Consider the following 16161-nt stretch of genomic DNA (forward strand, 5'->3'; position numbering starts at 1 on the left):
AGATCTGTGGGGTATATATGCATGCATTTCTTAAACTAGAATAAAGCCCAGACTGTGTGTGTATATGTGTGTGTGTGTGTGTGCGCGTGTGTGTAGTTAAAAATGGGCCCGAAGTTTCATCTTAGTTAAATCTAAAGGCTTCATTGAAGATGGGAATGTCATTTGGTCCAAGGACATTTTAACAGTATCTATTAGAATGTAAACGTGCATTTCTTCGAGTCAGCAGATGTATTGCTAAGAATTCACTCTGTAACTAATATGAATAGGGATGCTAATTATATATTAAGGTTTAAAAATTGTTATCGGTGGGGAATTAAATTACAGAGAATACATAGGATTTTATCCAGCATTCCCAAAGAAAGAGGTATACAGGCTTACAAGGAAGAATGTTTGTATAATATTATTTGATGTGTATGTACATATGTATAGATGCATGCTTACTTAGAAAAAAACTGTCTGAAAGACATACATTAAGTATTAAAAATGACCCTGAGGGACAAAGCAGAAGAACTTTCTGCTTTTTATTTTTAAATACTCTGAGAGTGCTTTTAAAAAATGAGTATGCATTACTTCTATAATTAAAATTAATATGTGTAAAGAGACCTCATTACAATAATGTACTACTTGGCCTTGGCCTTCAATGAAATGTACAAACCACGTGGAGAGTTTACTGTAGCAAATAATTTCTTAGTGACTATGTGAATGGAGATATGAATATAACTGATTTAAAAGGTTAATACTCTGCATAAATCATGTAAAAGCTACACCATAATTTTCATTCTTTACATATATTTCCATATGATTAATAAATTAACCTTCTATTTGCATGTTAATTTTATTTGCACAGAGACTGGGAAAGTTATATTTTAATAATAATTCTGTAGTCACTGGGCCAGGCGTGGTGGCTTATGCCTGTAATACCAGCACTTTGGGAGGCCAAGGTGAGCAGATCACAAGGTCAGGAGATCGAGACCATCCTGGCTAACGTGGTGAAACCCCATCTCTACTAAAAATACAAAAAAAATAGCCAGGCGTGGTGGCGGATATGTGTAGTCCCAGCTACTCGGGAAACTGAGGCAGGAGAATAGCGTGAACCCGGGAGGCGGAGCTTGCAGTGAGCCGAGATCGCGCCACTGCACTCCAGCCTGGGCGACAGAGCGAGACTCTGTCTCAAAAAAATAATAATTGTGTAATCACTGAACCATGCCTCTCCAAGGAGAAAGCAAGTTGGATACAGGTTTTGTACTGAGGGAGAAATAATTTTGAAAGAGTAAAGTCTTATTTAAGAAAATCTACAAATCAATACTACCAAGATTAAAAATTTAGAGAGGTCTCGTATGTGTGCAGTGCCTGCTTTCTTGGGTCAATTTTACTTTCTGAATTAGTGATTAGAAGATGTTAAATTTCCTAGTTTTTATGAAAATTTAAACATAGGTGAGTTAAAGTCTATTTAGTTGAAAATATCAAGGTCACTGGTACCTAAATTGAAGCTAGGGGCAGAAATAAAGAACAGCAGCTTCCACGTACTGAGAAGGGACTTTCAGTTCTAAAAGGGTTTAAAATTGGAGCAAGCACAACCCTACCAGTCGCTCACCATGGAAACTTAGAAAAGAAAGTAACTTGACAGTCTTCTCAAGCAGAGATGAGAAAATCATGTTTCCTTCCATCTGGATGGATATTCTGTGCTAAAGATCACCTGGACAAAACCCTCATTACTTTATAGATCAACAAAAAGAACCTAAGTAAACACCACAAATTTGCTGAGATTTTTGTAAGACAATGTGTTTACAAGCCTTTTCTGAGGTATAATTTGTACCCAGCCTCTTTGTACATATAGATCATCATAAATGTTCTTGTAAAGATGCCTACAGTTAAGCTACAGCTTCGGTCTCTCTCTCAAATACCTTGTGAGTAAGCACCCACTTAATCATTTGTGAGCGGTGAACTCCACGTAGGGCACTCTTCTCTCCAGACAGTGATGGCACACGGCTGCTACCTCTCTGCAGAAGAACTGAATGTATTCCACGAACGAGGAGCGTCCATCGCACACTGTCCCAATTCTAATTTATCGTAAGTAGACAATGATTTTTGGTAGATTACGAATGGTTGGGTTGCAGATTAGCAGCCAAATGCCTTTGTTTCCTCTGTCATTCCTCCAGGATCTCTCCTCTATTCTGTGTTTGACAGGAACCAGATAGATAGACATTTACTCGTGCTGTTGAGTAGTAAAAGAGAACACGTGAGAGGGTATTTGTCTCAGAGGACACATGTGAAGAGCACAGTATCTTCTGAAATCTGAGTTTGTACAAAAAAAGGACAATAGGGAATACAACATAAAAAATTTCTAGTGAAAGTACTGAAGGGAACCCATATGTCAGCCAGAAAATTCAGGAAGAGGGTAGTCACTCCCATTTCTGTTTGTGCTGTAGTGTTAGAAGGAAATGCAGCAATACCAAAGTCAATACACTGTGATGTATGTTACCCTGTTGGACTTGACGGAATGCCAGCCCACACAGTATTCATTCCCTGGAACTTCTGGTCTTCCCCAAACAAGGGCAGAGCAGGCTCTAGCACAGGAGAGAGCTGAGAAAGCTCCTAGGCAAAGAGCTAGAGGCGTTCACAGTTGGAAATCTAGGGACTTTGCAATTCCAAAGATATATGTCAGTGTCATTATGAGAAGGGTGCTGAGAGCCACAGTGACATATTTCTGGAGTGCTTTAGGGACCCCAGAGGGTCTGAGTTTTCAGACTTAAAGGAGTGACACATTACAGGGAATCTTGTCTGTGTACAGCTTAGTAACTGTAATTATGGTCTAGTTACTTGATAGTGGAAGGATTTAACACCCATTGGGTGTTAATATCCTCTAAATTAAAGCACAATCTAGCTTTGCAAATTGAGTTTTGAAGTTAAATTTCTTTAGGACATATTTCTGTTTAAATGGTCACTGCTGTTCTTTCTCTAACAACTGAGAGATTTATTGTGTATGCACCGGGGCTTTGGAAATTAGAGTTATGTGCATCTTCCAGCAGACCACTTTGACCTTTGCAACTTTTTAGAATTCTAAGGATCACCTTAGTTTTCCTTTGTCTCTTTAGAAAGGCAGCACATGGTGGGTGTGGTGGCTCATGCCTGTAATCCCAGCACTTTGGGAGGCCGAGGTAGGAGGATCACCTGAGGTCAGGAGTTTGAGACCAGCCTGACCAACGTGGCGAAACCCTGTCTCTACTAAAGTACAAAAATTAGCGGGACATGCTGGTGGGCACCCGTAATCCCAGCTACTCAGGAGGCTGATGTAGGAGAATCGCTTGAACCTACCTGGAAGGAGAAGGTTGCAGTGAGCCGAGACTGTGCCATTGTACTCCAGCCTGGGTGACAGAGTGAGATTCTGTCTCAAAAGAAAGAAGAAGCTGGCACATCTCTTAAACTCAGGGTCACTAGGTCCCAAATTCAGCCCAGGAACCATCTCTCGTACTTTCCCTGTCTTCAGAGGCAGCATTTGGTCAGGTCCTGACTCCTTAGGCTGCACCCCTTTTTCCAGTTGTACTCCCCTTTTTTGATCTTGTACGTTACTACTCATTCAGGGTAACAAATTATTCCAGGCATAGAGAATAGGTAATGTTTTATAATTTCTACTTCCTAACATAAAGGGATGTATTGGTTAGAAAATATTAAAGACAGATAAGACTTTTGTATTAATTGCAAGGTTTGATTTCTTCATTTTTTTCCCATACAAACGATCCCCTGCTTTTCCTTCTGGCTCTTGCTGCTTTGTGCCCACCTGAGATTAACCTTGGCCCAAGGATTAGGCTCTTTTATGATCCTGTTTACTCCAGGACTTGGATGGTCTGATTTGGCTAATATGTTTGTGTCAACATTAGAGCTGATATATTGGGAAGCGTAATTTTCAGTGATATCACCATCGTTGTTATTAGTGTTCGTCTTTTATTGGAACCACATGGATCTCCTTGTTCTGACGTCTCCTCTCTCTACAGGCTCAGCAGTGGTTTTCTAAATGTGCTAGAAGTCCTGAAGCATGAAGTCAAGATAGGGCTGGGTACAGGTTAGTAGTTCACCATTTGGAGCTATGGCAAAGTGGTTGATTACTGTGTCACTTTCTAATGTGACTAATTTGCGGGTGACTGTTCTGTTTAAAAAAAAAATAGTAGTTTTGGGCCAGGCACGGTTGCTCACGTCTATAATCCCAGCACTTTGGGAGGCTGAGGCGGGTGGATTACGAGGTCAGGAATTCAAGACCAGTCTGGGAAACCTTGTCTCTACTAAAACGCAAAAAATTAGCTGGGCGTGGCAGTGTGCGCCTGTAGTCTCAGCTACTCGGGAGGCTGAGGCAGGAGAATTGCTTGAACCCGGGAGGCGGAGGTTGCAGTGAGCCAAGATTGTGACTCTACACTCCAGCCTGGGCGACAGAGCAAGACTTTGTCTCAAAAAAAAAAAAGTTTTATTATCTAGTAGAAATATCTTGATAATAAGTATCTAACAAAATAGAGCAGAGTTAGAAGCAGTAAGAAAATGTATGCAAAGGGAGAAGTTTTGATGACACTAACCTCCTGAAAGCTGTTATCCCTGTTTATTATTCAAAGATTAGGCTATAAAGGATAATTAATTCCTTCTAACGTGTTTCAGAGGTATTTTAAAAACAGTCCTTGACTTTCGTTTTGTTTTGTTCTTCTGGCTAGATTTGAATGGTTTGGATTTGTATATTTTTAGTTTTCAGTAACTGTGTCTTTACAAATACTGTCTCAAAAGAAATTTTTTTGTCCTTGCCATAGGGAGCACAGATTCAGTCTATGGCAGAATTGAGAATTCTGATGTATGTTAGGAATTGGTTTTGCTTTTAAGCAATATTTAGCCAAATGAGACCTCTCCATATCCACAGGCAGCCTGCTTGTCTACTAGGCTGAGGGACGTTCTAAGTGCATATGGATTAGTGATGGATTCATGATGTTTCCTTTCCCCACAGCACATTTTAGTTGTGTTTCTTGAAAGTGTGCAAGCATTGCGTGCTTTGAAAGTATGAGTCAGGCCCAAATGTCTAGGTGTCCTCTGTGAGGCTTCTTTTATGACTGAATGACTGAATTAAAATTTTTTTAATGGGTATGGGGCACGAGAATGTGTTTTCTGTTCTTGATGCCTTTGTCTTCCTCATATTTAAGAGCATCAGGCTATGTGCATGTTGACACTGGTGGTTTTTATAACTTTCTGCAGTAACTCAAGTCTCAGTTTGTTGTAGTGAGACATTTTACAAAGCAATTAATTGGTAAAACACAATAGGCATAATGATTTTAGTATTTTAAGAGAGCTATATATTAGATTAGAAGTTTTTCCCAATTTTACGGGAATCAAAGTAATCAAGATTTTGACAATTCTAATTTAAGCCTTAAATCATCAAGATTGTGATAATTCTACATAAAGTCACAGGTGTCAAAGGAGGAAGTCAGTGATTTTACTTTGACAAAAAAGCTTTAAGGGATAAGAAAAAAAATGGCCAAGAGTTTTGGTTACACACTATAGTCAGTTAATATGAAAAATTTAGCATTTGCGTAAAAATCAGTCAGATACTGTTTTCAGATATTCTAGGATTTTGGTCTCCATAGTTTAAGTTCATCACATGGCTTTCCTTTCTTGACTCTGGGTTGTTTAGTGATGGTCTATAAAGTTCAAGTCGAGGTTCTAGCTGTCATTTATTATCTGTAAGACCTTGAGAAAATTAATTTTCTAGCAGTTGTTAGTAAAGGATTCACTTCCTGATTTCTGCAACAATAGTAACTAGCAATTACAACTGTGTCTATCTTACAAGCTGTTTAGATAATTAAATTTTAAAATGCATGCAAAATGGTTAGCACAGTGCCTGCCTGACACATGACACAAATAAATAAAGATTGACTTAAAAGAGAAAGGGCGAGGTTGGTGTATTGACCAAACGTTTGATTAAATATGACCTGTTAGCTTATTTACTCAGAGAATGATGTTTCATTTTTACCTAGTCCTTTTTGCAATAATCACCCTCTACTCCACTATTTCCTAAGCATGACTTTTATGTATCAATTTACCCTTCAGTTTGTAAACTTTAGAAGATTATTATACCTCATACTATGAATAGAGAGCAAGTCCAAGAGCAGTTCACACACTGTCTATAACAAGTGCAGACAGATCTTGACTTGCAGAAATATTAGGTAGAAGAAACCCACATGAAATTTAACAGAAATATAGCAAAACGAGATAAAATGATACCACAAAGAATAAGAGTGTGAACAAATATCTGAAAATGATCTGCTTTAGGATCCAGAAGAAAATTTCAGAAAATTGCCATCATCCCTGGAGTACAGGAAAACATGATACTGTGAAAAGATTGTGCTAGAAATTTTAGAAATCAAGGAAGAAAACTGAAAAAAAAAAATCGGATTAAAAAGTACATAGACTCTTATACACTGCTGGAAGGAGAGTGGATGGTACAACTACTTTGGAGAACGTTTTGGGAGTTTCTTATAAAGTTAAATATACATCTACATATGACCCAGCAATTTTACTCTTGGGTATTTATCCTAGAGAAATAAACATATATATTTGCAGAAATAGTTGCATGAGGCCGGATGCAGTGGCTCATACCTGTAATCCCAGCACTCTGGGAGGCCACAACAGGAGGATTGCTTGAGCTCAGAGATCAGCCTTGGCAACATGGCAAAACCCTGTCTTTACCAAAAATACAAAACTTAGCGAGGCGTGGTGGCATGCACTTGTAGTCACAGCTACTTGGGTGACTGAGGCAGGAGGATCGCTTGAGCTTGGGAGGTCGAGGCTGCAGTGAGCCGTGTTCATGCCACTGCACTCCAGTCTGGGTGACAGAGTGAAACCCTGTCTCTAAATAAATAAATAAATAAATGAAAGAGTTATAAGAGGATGTTTATACCAGTTTTATTTATAATAGCCCCAAACTGGAAACATCTATCAGCAGGAGGATGGATAAGCAAGTTGAGGTATATTCATATAATGAAATATTATTTAGCAGTAAAAAAACACACTACTGATATATGCAAAATGTGGGTAAATATATGCCAGTGTGTGGGCTTAAAGAGCACACACTGCATGATTCCATATGTGTGAAACTCACAGACCAACAGAACTAACTGATATTGGTAGAAATCAGAAAGTGGTTGCCAAATGTTGTAAGAAAGAATGTGGGGAATTGACAGGAAAAGGCCATGAGGGAATTTGCTGGGGTGATAGAAATGTTTAATATCTTAGTTTTTTTGCAAAGTAGTTAAAGCTATATAATTGTTAACATTCTCCAAACTCAACATCTAAATTCTGTATGTATTATGATATTTTAGTTGTACCTCAGTTAAAAAAAATGACAAACCCACCAACCCTGTAGGAAGCTCTGAGAAGCAGAATTATCATAGCAGAAAATCAAATCAGTGATGTGGAGAATAAAGCCAACCAAAGATGATAGAGGGTGTTTGAGGATGATCGATGTGAAGCCCAGAAAGCACAGAGCCAACACATGGGGTTTTTTCTGATGGAGCACACAGAACAAATGGGACAGATGCGATAGAGCTTTGAAGGGTAAATCTCTTCTGAGCTTAAGAAAGAACTGCCTTGAAAGTGCTTACCCTGTTTTACGCTAAATCATAACTGAACATGTTGTGGCAAAATATTTTAATTGCAATTTTAAAAATTCTAAAATATTGACACAAGGAAAAAAGTCACTTATCAACAAAACAATTAAAAAGCAGTTTGCTTTCAGATGTTTTTGTTGGCACACAGAATACCAAAAGGCAAGAAAAGAGTTTAGAGACAAAGCAGTTGTTAGCCAAGAATAATATATCTGGCCAAATTCTCCTTTACGTAGGAAGGCAAAAATATTCTCAGCTATACAAAGACTTGGAAAATATTTTCCCTAGGAACCCTTTGAAAAACTTACTTGAAAATCTACATCGTTCAATGAAAGATGAGGCAAGTGAAGGGCCATGTGGGGAAATAATGGTACAATATGATGTCATGGAAAGCTAACATCAATCAGAATAAGAAGATCAAAGAATTGTAAAGGAGTTTAAAAAATGAAAGTAAAAGCCAAAAATATATCTCAAGAGAGAATAGTCACAATGTTAAAAACCTATCAGAATGGCAACATAAATCAGGACGATGTTTCCCTCAGCTGGAAAGAGGTTCCTGGAACCTAAATACATGGCACTTATTTTAAAAACTGAGTGTTACGTCCTTGAGTTTTGGTTTTATGCTTTCCTTGTGTGATTTGAATGTCTTCAGTATTTTATCACAAAATTTTAAAAAATAATATATGCTCTGCAAGAAAGAATTTTCCAAGTATAATACATAATTCTGTCTTCTAATTTTATTAACAAAACCCAAGAAGTTGTCGTTTATGTGTAAGGCTGAGAGGAGGATGTATTTGGCAAGTGGCCAACATGATGAAACACATTTCTACTAAAAATACAAAAATTAGCTGTGTGTGGTGGCACGTGCCTGTAGTCCCAGCTTCATGAGAGGCTGAGGCAGGAGAATTGCTTGAACCCAGGAGGTGGAGGTTGCAGTGAGCCAAGATCGCACCGCTGCACTCCAGTCTGGGTGACAGACACACACACACACACACACACACACACACACACACACAAAATTCTTGTGTCAGAAAAAAAGGGAATTACATATATTTTACTATAGACTTTTCAGTATAAAAATATTAGAGATAACTACTTGAAGAATTTTAAAGATAGGATACCTCCTAGGTGAAATATGAACAAAATAAAAACAAAGAAAACATAGCAAATAACCAAAAATAGTCATCTGAAGGAAAAATTTAAACGTATAGAAAAAATTTACATCAACAAGACCTTTAAACTCATTAAAACAAGCAACATACGTGGAGCCAGTCCCTCACTTTTCAGTGACAGTTCCCTATCTGAACTTACTTCCATTATGACAAAAACAACAGCTTTTTGATCTCTTACAGACGCTATTCCAGTGACTCCATGCTTTCTCAAAATCCATTATTCTAATTCAAATTCTTTGATGTCAGAGTACATCACCGTCATCATTCCCTTGAAAACATCCTTGCTTCCCATATTTCTCTCATTTTCTTGGTATTCACATCACAAAAGCCCCACCCTTGACTATCTCTAAAGTTCCCTTCTCAGTGCCTTCAGTGGAGCATCTGGAAGTTGCTGGAGAAAATCGTCCAGTGGGCTTTCATTTTAAATTTTGTTCTCAGATCCCAAATGGCCCTCCGCTTGGGCAATAGAGACAGTTATTAGTCTGTAATAAGCATATATCTCCTTTTTCCAAGACAGCATTTTCTCATTTCTTCTTAAACTTTCTACCCTAACTTCTAGCTTAAGGCCTCCCTCATCTCATAAGTCATTGAGAAAATAGAACTAACCAGAAATCCTTCCCTCAATCTCCCACCAAATTCACACACCTTTCTGCATCTGCTGGCATTTTCTCTTCTTTTCCCTGTCACAGCAAAAACAAAACAACAAAGCCCTTCTTCCAATCAAAGCCAAAAATACCAAAATACCCCAGTATGTGTTCTGTTGTCTTTCCCTCTCCCAGCATCTCAATAAACTAATTCCTTTGGCCCTAGATCGTCCTATATCATCAGTGTCTCCTTCCTGCTAGATCATTCCTGCTGGTACACAAACATTTAAGCAAAGAAACAAAACCTTTGTTTGTTTGTTTGTTTGTTTCTTTGTTTGAGATGGGGTCTCTGTTTCCCAGGCTGGAGTGCAGTGGTGCAATCTCGGCCCACTGCAACCTCAGCCTCCCCGGTTCAAATGATTCTCCTGCCTCAGCCTCTTGAGTAGCTGGGAATACAAGCACATGCCACCACACGCAGCTAATTTTTGTATTTTTAGTAGAGACAGAGTTTTGCCATGTTGGCCAGGCTGGTCTTGAACTCCTGACCTCAGGTGATCCACCTGCCTTGGCCTCCCACAGTGCTGGGATTACAGGCATGAGTCACCATGCCCAGCCCAAAACCCATTATTAATCAGACATCCTCCTCTTGCTCCTGCTCTACCTGTCTGCCTCCCTTCATGGCAAAGCTTCTTCAAAGAGTGGGGATCCACACTGTCACCACTTTCTAGGCTCTTTTCCATTCTTCCGTCAAATTCAGTCTGGATTCTTGCCCCACCCTCCATGACAACTGCCTTTGCTTTTTTCTTCTGTGGGTATACCACTGGGATCTCTGCTGCCAACTCCAAAGGTTGCCATTCTATCCTCATCCATGCAAATGGGACTTCTCAGCAGTATTTGCCATGATTGACTGTTCTCTCCATTGTCCAAATAATCTTATCTTGAATCCAATGAAGAACCTTTGTTCTTCCCTTGTCTTCTCTGAAGGCTGATTCTCTTCCTCCTGGCCATTTGAAAGCTTGCTACAAGGCTCAGTCTTTGGCAGTCTCTTTTGACTTTACACATTCTTCTTAGGAGGTACCATCTACAACCATGGCTTCATGTGATTTAATATACTCAGATGACACACAGGTTTTTATATCCAGCCCAGACTTCTCTGAATTCTAAACCTATGTTTTCAACTAACTACATTCTCCCTTCTCTTAGACCCTCCTGAAGGAACCCCCAAACTTCGTTCTATCCCAAAACACATTCAAACCTAGTTCTCTAAAATAGCTCTCCTTTTTAGAGAATTCATTTTCTCTAACTAGAAACTTGGTCATTATCTTTGGGACCTTCTTCTTCCTCACTTCTTCTCCAGCATGATGCCCAACCTCATGACTCCTTAGTATCTCCTGGAACCATCCTCTTTCCCCTCATTGGTCACTACCACCTGATGCAAGCTGCCATCATTTCTTGCTGAACTGCTGCACCAGCTTCCTAATGGGTCTCATACCCATCCTAGGGCCTTCCAGTCCATTCTCCTCTTTACAAAAGAATCACAATGAAAATCTGATCATGGCACCCCCTCGTGCTCATCACCCTTCAATGGGATTTTGAATGTGTAAGGCTCATTACAAAGACTACAAAGCTCCACATTGGTTTGACACCCATCCACTGCCAGCCTCATCTCACACTACTCTCTCCTCCCTACCCTGGCTATCTTTTATGAATAGATTTGGCTTTTTGAATACCCTGGCTATCCTCTCTATAAATTGCACTCCCTTCTCTCAAAAGTCCTGTATGCATTGTTTCTCTGTCTGAATGCCCTTTTTGCCTCTGTGTATATGGCTGAGTTCTTCTCGTTCTTGTCTTAGATTAAAACGTCATTTCCTTAAAGAGGTCTTGTCTTACCATCCAATCAATATGGGCCCTTCATCTCCATTTTCTTGATCACTAAAGTGAAAAAAATGTATTGCTAATATGTGTCTGTTTATATGATTCTTTTCTTTCTCCCCAACAAGATAGTTAGCTCATTCATGTGGAGAACCCATAGGTTTTATTTACAAGTGCTTCAGTAAATCAAGTACATGTAAGGGGTGTAGTAAATGATTGCTGAGTAAGTGAATGAATGCTTAGGAAATGAGTACGTACATATGAAATCATTTTTTAGTCTTTCCATTGTCCTCTGGCTTAAGTTTTTGCTCTTGTATAATTTTGTTGAAGTCTTTCTATAAATAATAGTGTCCAAATATTGACTCTGACGAGCAAGTAATGGTACCATCTTCATTGTGGTGGTCCTGGGGTAGTCTTGAGGTAAGGAGACAGATCTTCTGAGAAAATCCTTCAATTTTCCTCCCTCCTCCACACAGTTTCCGCCCTTTGGCCCTCATTCTTCAGCACTTTGGTTATGTAACTGAATTTTCTCTGCAATTATTAAGATATGTGATGTTATTTCTATTTTCTGAGAAAATTGAGGTTCATAGGTCTTAAGTTACTGATCAAAGGTCCACAAACCAAAAGGTCCATGTGCACAGTTTAAAACCAGGTCAATAAAATGTAGATATTCATGATTTCTCCTTCCAGCCTACCACAGTGCTTCTAGCCGTATGATAAAGTAGGGATTCCACCGACATTAAATGTGTTACAGATGGAAGGGGAAAACTACAAAGCTAATCCAGTTGGGAAGAATCAGCAAGTTACTATCACAGTGGAAATCCTTGGAAAAAAAGGCTTGACTCTTACACAAATGATCCTGACTAAATACCATGAAATTATGCAGCCCAGGGTTCTTTCTTTGATGAGCACAAAATTGTTTCTTGGTTTACAGTTATTTTACTGATATAACATTGGCAACCAGAAGAATATAGGATGATTAAATCAACATCATAAGGCATCTCTCAATTTTTTTCCAGTAAATTGCATAGCATTATTTCCTAATCTATCCTTATTCTTTCTGTAAGGTTAATTTTGAGTAGGTATTTAGGAAAATGCTACTTTCTGTGATATTTTATACCTTATTTTTATAACTGCAGGTATTTAAATCTTCCATATTCACACCATCCTAACTGCATTGCTTTCGTTTCTCTATGTTTACTTCCAGTCTTTACCCATATATTATAAAATATAGTCTTTACATATTTTCATACCACATAGTGATATAATTTTTATTCCACTTTTATTTATATTTAACATTTTTGTTGTTTTAACAATAAAGAAGGAAGCAGCAGACAGAATATTTCAAAGCTTAATGTGTGCTGTTCCCAAATTGTATTTGTTTCCTTAGTATTTGTTTTCCTAGCTATGATAAAAATGAAGATTTAAGGGATGGTTACTACATATTAACACAGACTAGTAACTTAAGTAGATGTAATGAAATTTTTTAGAGAGCTGGGTGATTCTCTGATTTAAATACAAGTTTAAGGACATGTAAGATAGTTGAGCATAAAATTGAGCTACAATCTAGAGTTACTACTAAACAGGCAATTATTTTGTTTTGGCAACATATATAGAGGCACTAACAATTACGTATGTCTACCTAGAAATGACAGAAGGAACACTTGAAATACGAAGCTTACTTTGTTAGCTATAAATGTGTTTTCCTTTAATAAAACATACTAACTTACTTGAAATTTATTTACATAAACTCACTTAACTCCATGTTCATTCTTGTTAAAGGTTGTATTTCATTTGATTATGATTAGGGACTTTATTTAAATCACTAAAATCTTATTCCTCATTTAATGATGCCTACCAAAATATAGAGCTGTCTACCTTAGCATTGCTCATTTATTACACTAATTTCCCAAAATATACAAGTTTATTCTAAAAGCTCTTCATAAAAATTATAAAGAAGTGGCTTTTTAATTTCCCAAAGTTCTCATCTGGATTAGAACAAGGTTAGGATAAATTTTTAGTGAACAGAACCGTGAGCTTATTTTAAACCACATATTATCTAAATTATCTTTATAACTGTGCAGGCATATTTCAACAATTTCTATGAGGGTTCATGGACTCTTCAGAGATAAGAGTTTCTTTTGGCTCTTTAAACCATTTGAGTATTGTGGTGGGTTGTGTGTGGGCTCCTAAAATATGTCTATGGGAATCTGTAAATGTGACCTCATTTGGAATAAAGTTCTTTGTAGATATAATTAAGGAAGAGATCTCAAGATGAGATCCTTCTAAAATAGAATGGGTCCTAAATCCAGTGATCAATACCCTTAGAAGAGACAGGAAAAGATAGACAAATAGAAAACACAGGGAGAAGAGAAGAAGGCTATTTGAGGATGGAGGCAGAGATTGGAGTGATGCCGCCACAAGCCAAAGAATGCCAGGAGCCACCAGAAGCTGGGAGAAGTAAAGGAGAATTCCTCCTTAGAGCTCTTGTGGGAATTGTGGCCCTGCCAACACTTTAATTTCAGACTTCTGACCTTCAAATTGTGAGAGAATAAATTTCTGCTGTTTTAAGCTAGAAAATTTGTGATTATTAGTTGCAACAGCCGTAGGAAATTAATACAAATATGCGTTTGACACTAATTGCAGCTTTTGAATTGCTTTAAATCTTAGTCTATGGCTATCTTGTGTTTATAGTAAAGAGCTTTTTAAAAAAAGTATATTAAGGACTGAATGTCTGTCATAAAAACAATGCTATATATGTATTATACCATTTATCCTCACAAGGTTACTGTTTTGGTTTTATTTTACCTACTGTAGACGTGGCTGGTGGCTATTCATATTCCATGCTTGATGCAATCAGAAGAGCAGTGATGGTTTCCAATATCCTTTTAATTAATAAGGTAAATGAGAAAAGCCTCACACTCAAAGAAGTCTTCAGACTAGCTACTCTTGGAGGAAGCCAAGGTAATGACTATTACATTTTTCTCTCACATAATATACAACCATGCTGATCTGCGTCCTTGGATGTAGTGTGAAGGTGCATGATTGATATTAGGAAAATCCAATATTCATAATGATCTCATCTCATGTAACATACCCAGAACTCAGCCAGTAAAGTGAAGTTCACTGACGGAGGAATCATTCCTTCAGTGATTTCACTGTCTTTGGTAGAATAGGTGTCTGAGACACAGTTATCATATTGTTTTAATGGATATTACATTGGTTACATGGATATGAGTTCTTTAAAATAATCCATTCTTAGGCCAAGCGCCTAAGAATCACAGTAACTCACGTCTGTAATCCCAGCACTTTGGGAAGCTGAGGCAGGCAGATCCCTTGAGCCCAGGAGTTTGAGACCAGCCTGGGCAATGTGACAAAACCCTGTCTCTACAAAAAATAAAAAAATTAGCTGGGCTTGGTGGAGTGTGCCTGTAGTCCCGGCTACTTGGGAGGCTGAGGTGGGAGGATCATCTGAACCCAGGAAGGTAGACGCTGCAGTGAGCAGTGATTGCACCACTACACTTCAGCGTGGGCAACAGAGTGAGACCTTGTCTCCAAATAAATAAATTAACGAATCTGTTTTTCCACTGAGTCAGGTAACTTGCTCTCCAGTGGCCTGAGTGATGATCATAATAGTAAAATAGTAGCCAAGGCTTACTAAGCTCTTTCCCTGTGGTAGGAATCATACAACATACTTTATATGTGTTGTTATTCAGTCCTCACAACCACTGTTATTCATTTTGTTTTACAAACAAGGAGTCTGAGTGAGGCTTACACAGCTATCAAGCCACAGTGTGCTATGATTTGAATCCACCTAATCTGATGCCAGCATGCAGATTTCTTACCTTCTGCCCTTCCACTACTTCCTGTATAAATCCCTGCCCAGACCATGCATTTGGTTCATATACTTAAGTACACTAATTCCTCAAACCTCTTTTAAAGGATAAAGATGTAAAAATTTAGTTGGTTGATATGCAAATATTGCTCATCAGCTTTTCCCAGTTCTCACGTATAACTGTATTGTTATGGAAAAAAATAAAAATTGGTCATTGTATTTCTTTAAGTCACTTTAGAATTATAAATGTAATCGGAATGGATGATAGTGAAACACAGCATGAAACCATAGGTAGCTAGTGAGAAATTAAAATGTAGATATAGATTTAGAAAGATATTTGGGTGTAGATTTATGATAGATGCCCTGAGTCTTACAACTGGAGGATGATCGAAGCCAAGATTATCCTGGGAAGAGAAACTTCTCAAATGTTCTCTGAGTGTTGGGGACTAGGATGAACACCATAAGCACATTTCAAGAAAAACAAATACAGGGTTGTTTTTGTTTTTGTTTTGTTTTTTTTTTTTTTTTTTTGATTTCCCAAAGTCTTATGGTTCATTTTCCAAAATCCCAAGTTTCAAATCACCCACTATTTTAATAAGTGTTACAACCTTTCACCCACACCACCATTGTCCTTTCACATCTGAATTTGAGTTTGAGTAGTTATTCTACCATCTATGTTCATGGTACAAACGAGTTGTATTTAAATAATGCTTTTTGAATTCTAGGCTCTCTGTGAGTTACTTCATCAGTATTCTCTTTCTTTGATCAAGCCAGCATGAGTGCCTACGAAATCATTTGTACTTTGCTGTGTAGCTTTTAAATCTATTTTCTGGGTCACTGGGTTTACTCATGGAATTTCTCTTCCTTAGTTTGTTTTACTATAGTCAGAGTAAAATGAGATGAATGGATCCGTATTTAAAGTGTGGCATTTTCCCCGCACTGCCATGGCCTTTACATTCATTCTCAAGAAGATCAAGATGAGCAAAAATGATCTTCACAGAACCAACATTTACTCCAAAGGCAGCAAAACCACATTTCCTGAAATGCATTTGAGTCACTTACCAGCC

General features: G+C 38.1%; 1 protein-coding gene across 5 annotated transcripts in view; it reads left to right on the forward strand.

Moving 5' to 3' along the window:
- The window catches only part of GDA (guanine deaminase), a 114420-nt gene that overhangs the window by 87635 nt on the left and 10624 nt on the right, over window positions 1-16161 (forward strand). For all 5 annotated transcript variants that reach the window (XR_002731858.2, XM_023213418.1, XM_023213417.2 and 2 more), the window contains 3 exons: window positions 1973-2070; window positions 3993-4060; window positions 14077-14223. Coding sequence is in view for 4 of the 5 variants with exons in the window: in XM_023213418.1 (XP_023069186.1) it covers window positions 1973-2070; window positions 3993-4060; window positions 14077-14223 (313 nt within the window). In the remaining variant the exon portion in view is untranslated. The remainder of the gene's footprint in view (window positions 1-1972; window positions 2071-3992; window positions 4061-14076; window positions 14224-16161) is intronic.

Source organism: Piliocolobus tephrosceles, chromosome 14, assembly GCF_002776525.5.
Source record: "Piliocolobus tephrosceles isolate RC106 chromosome 14, ASM277652v3, whole genome shotgun sequence".
NCBI classification, from domain to species: domain Eukaryota; kingdom Metazoa; phylum Chordata; class Mammalia; order Primates; family Cercopithecidae; genus Piliocolobus; species Piliocolobus tephrosceles.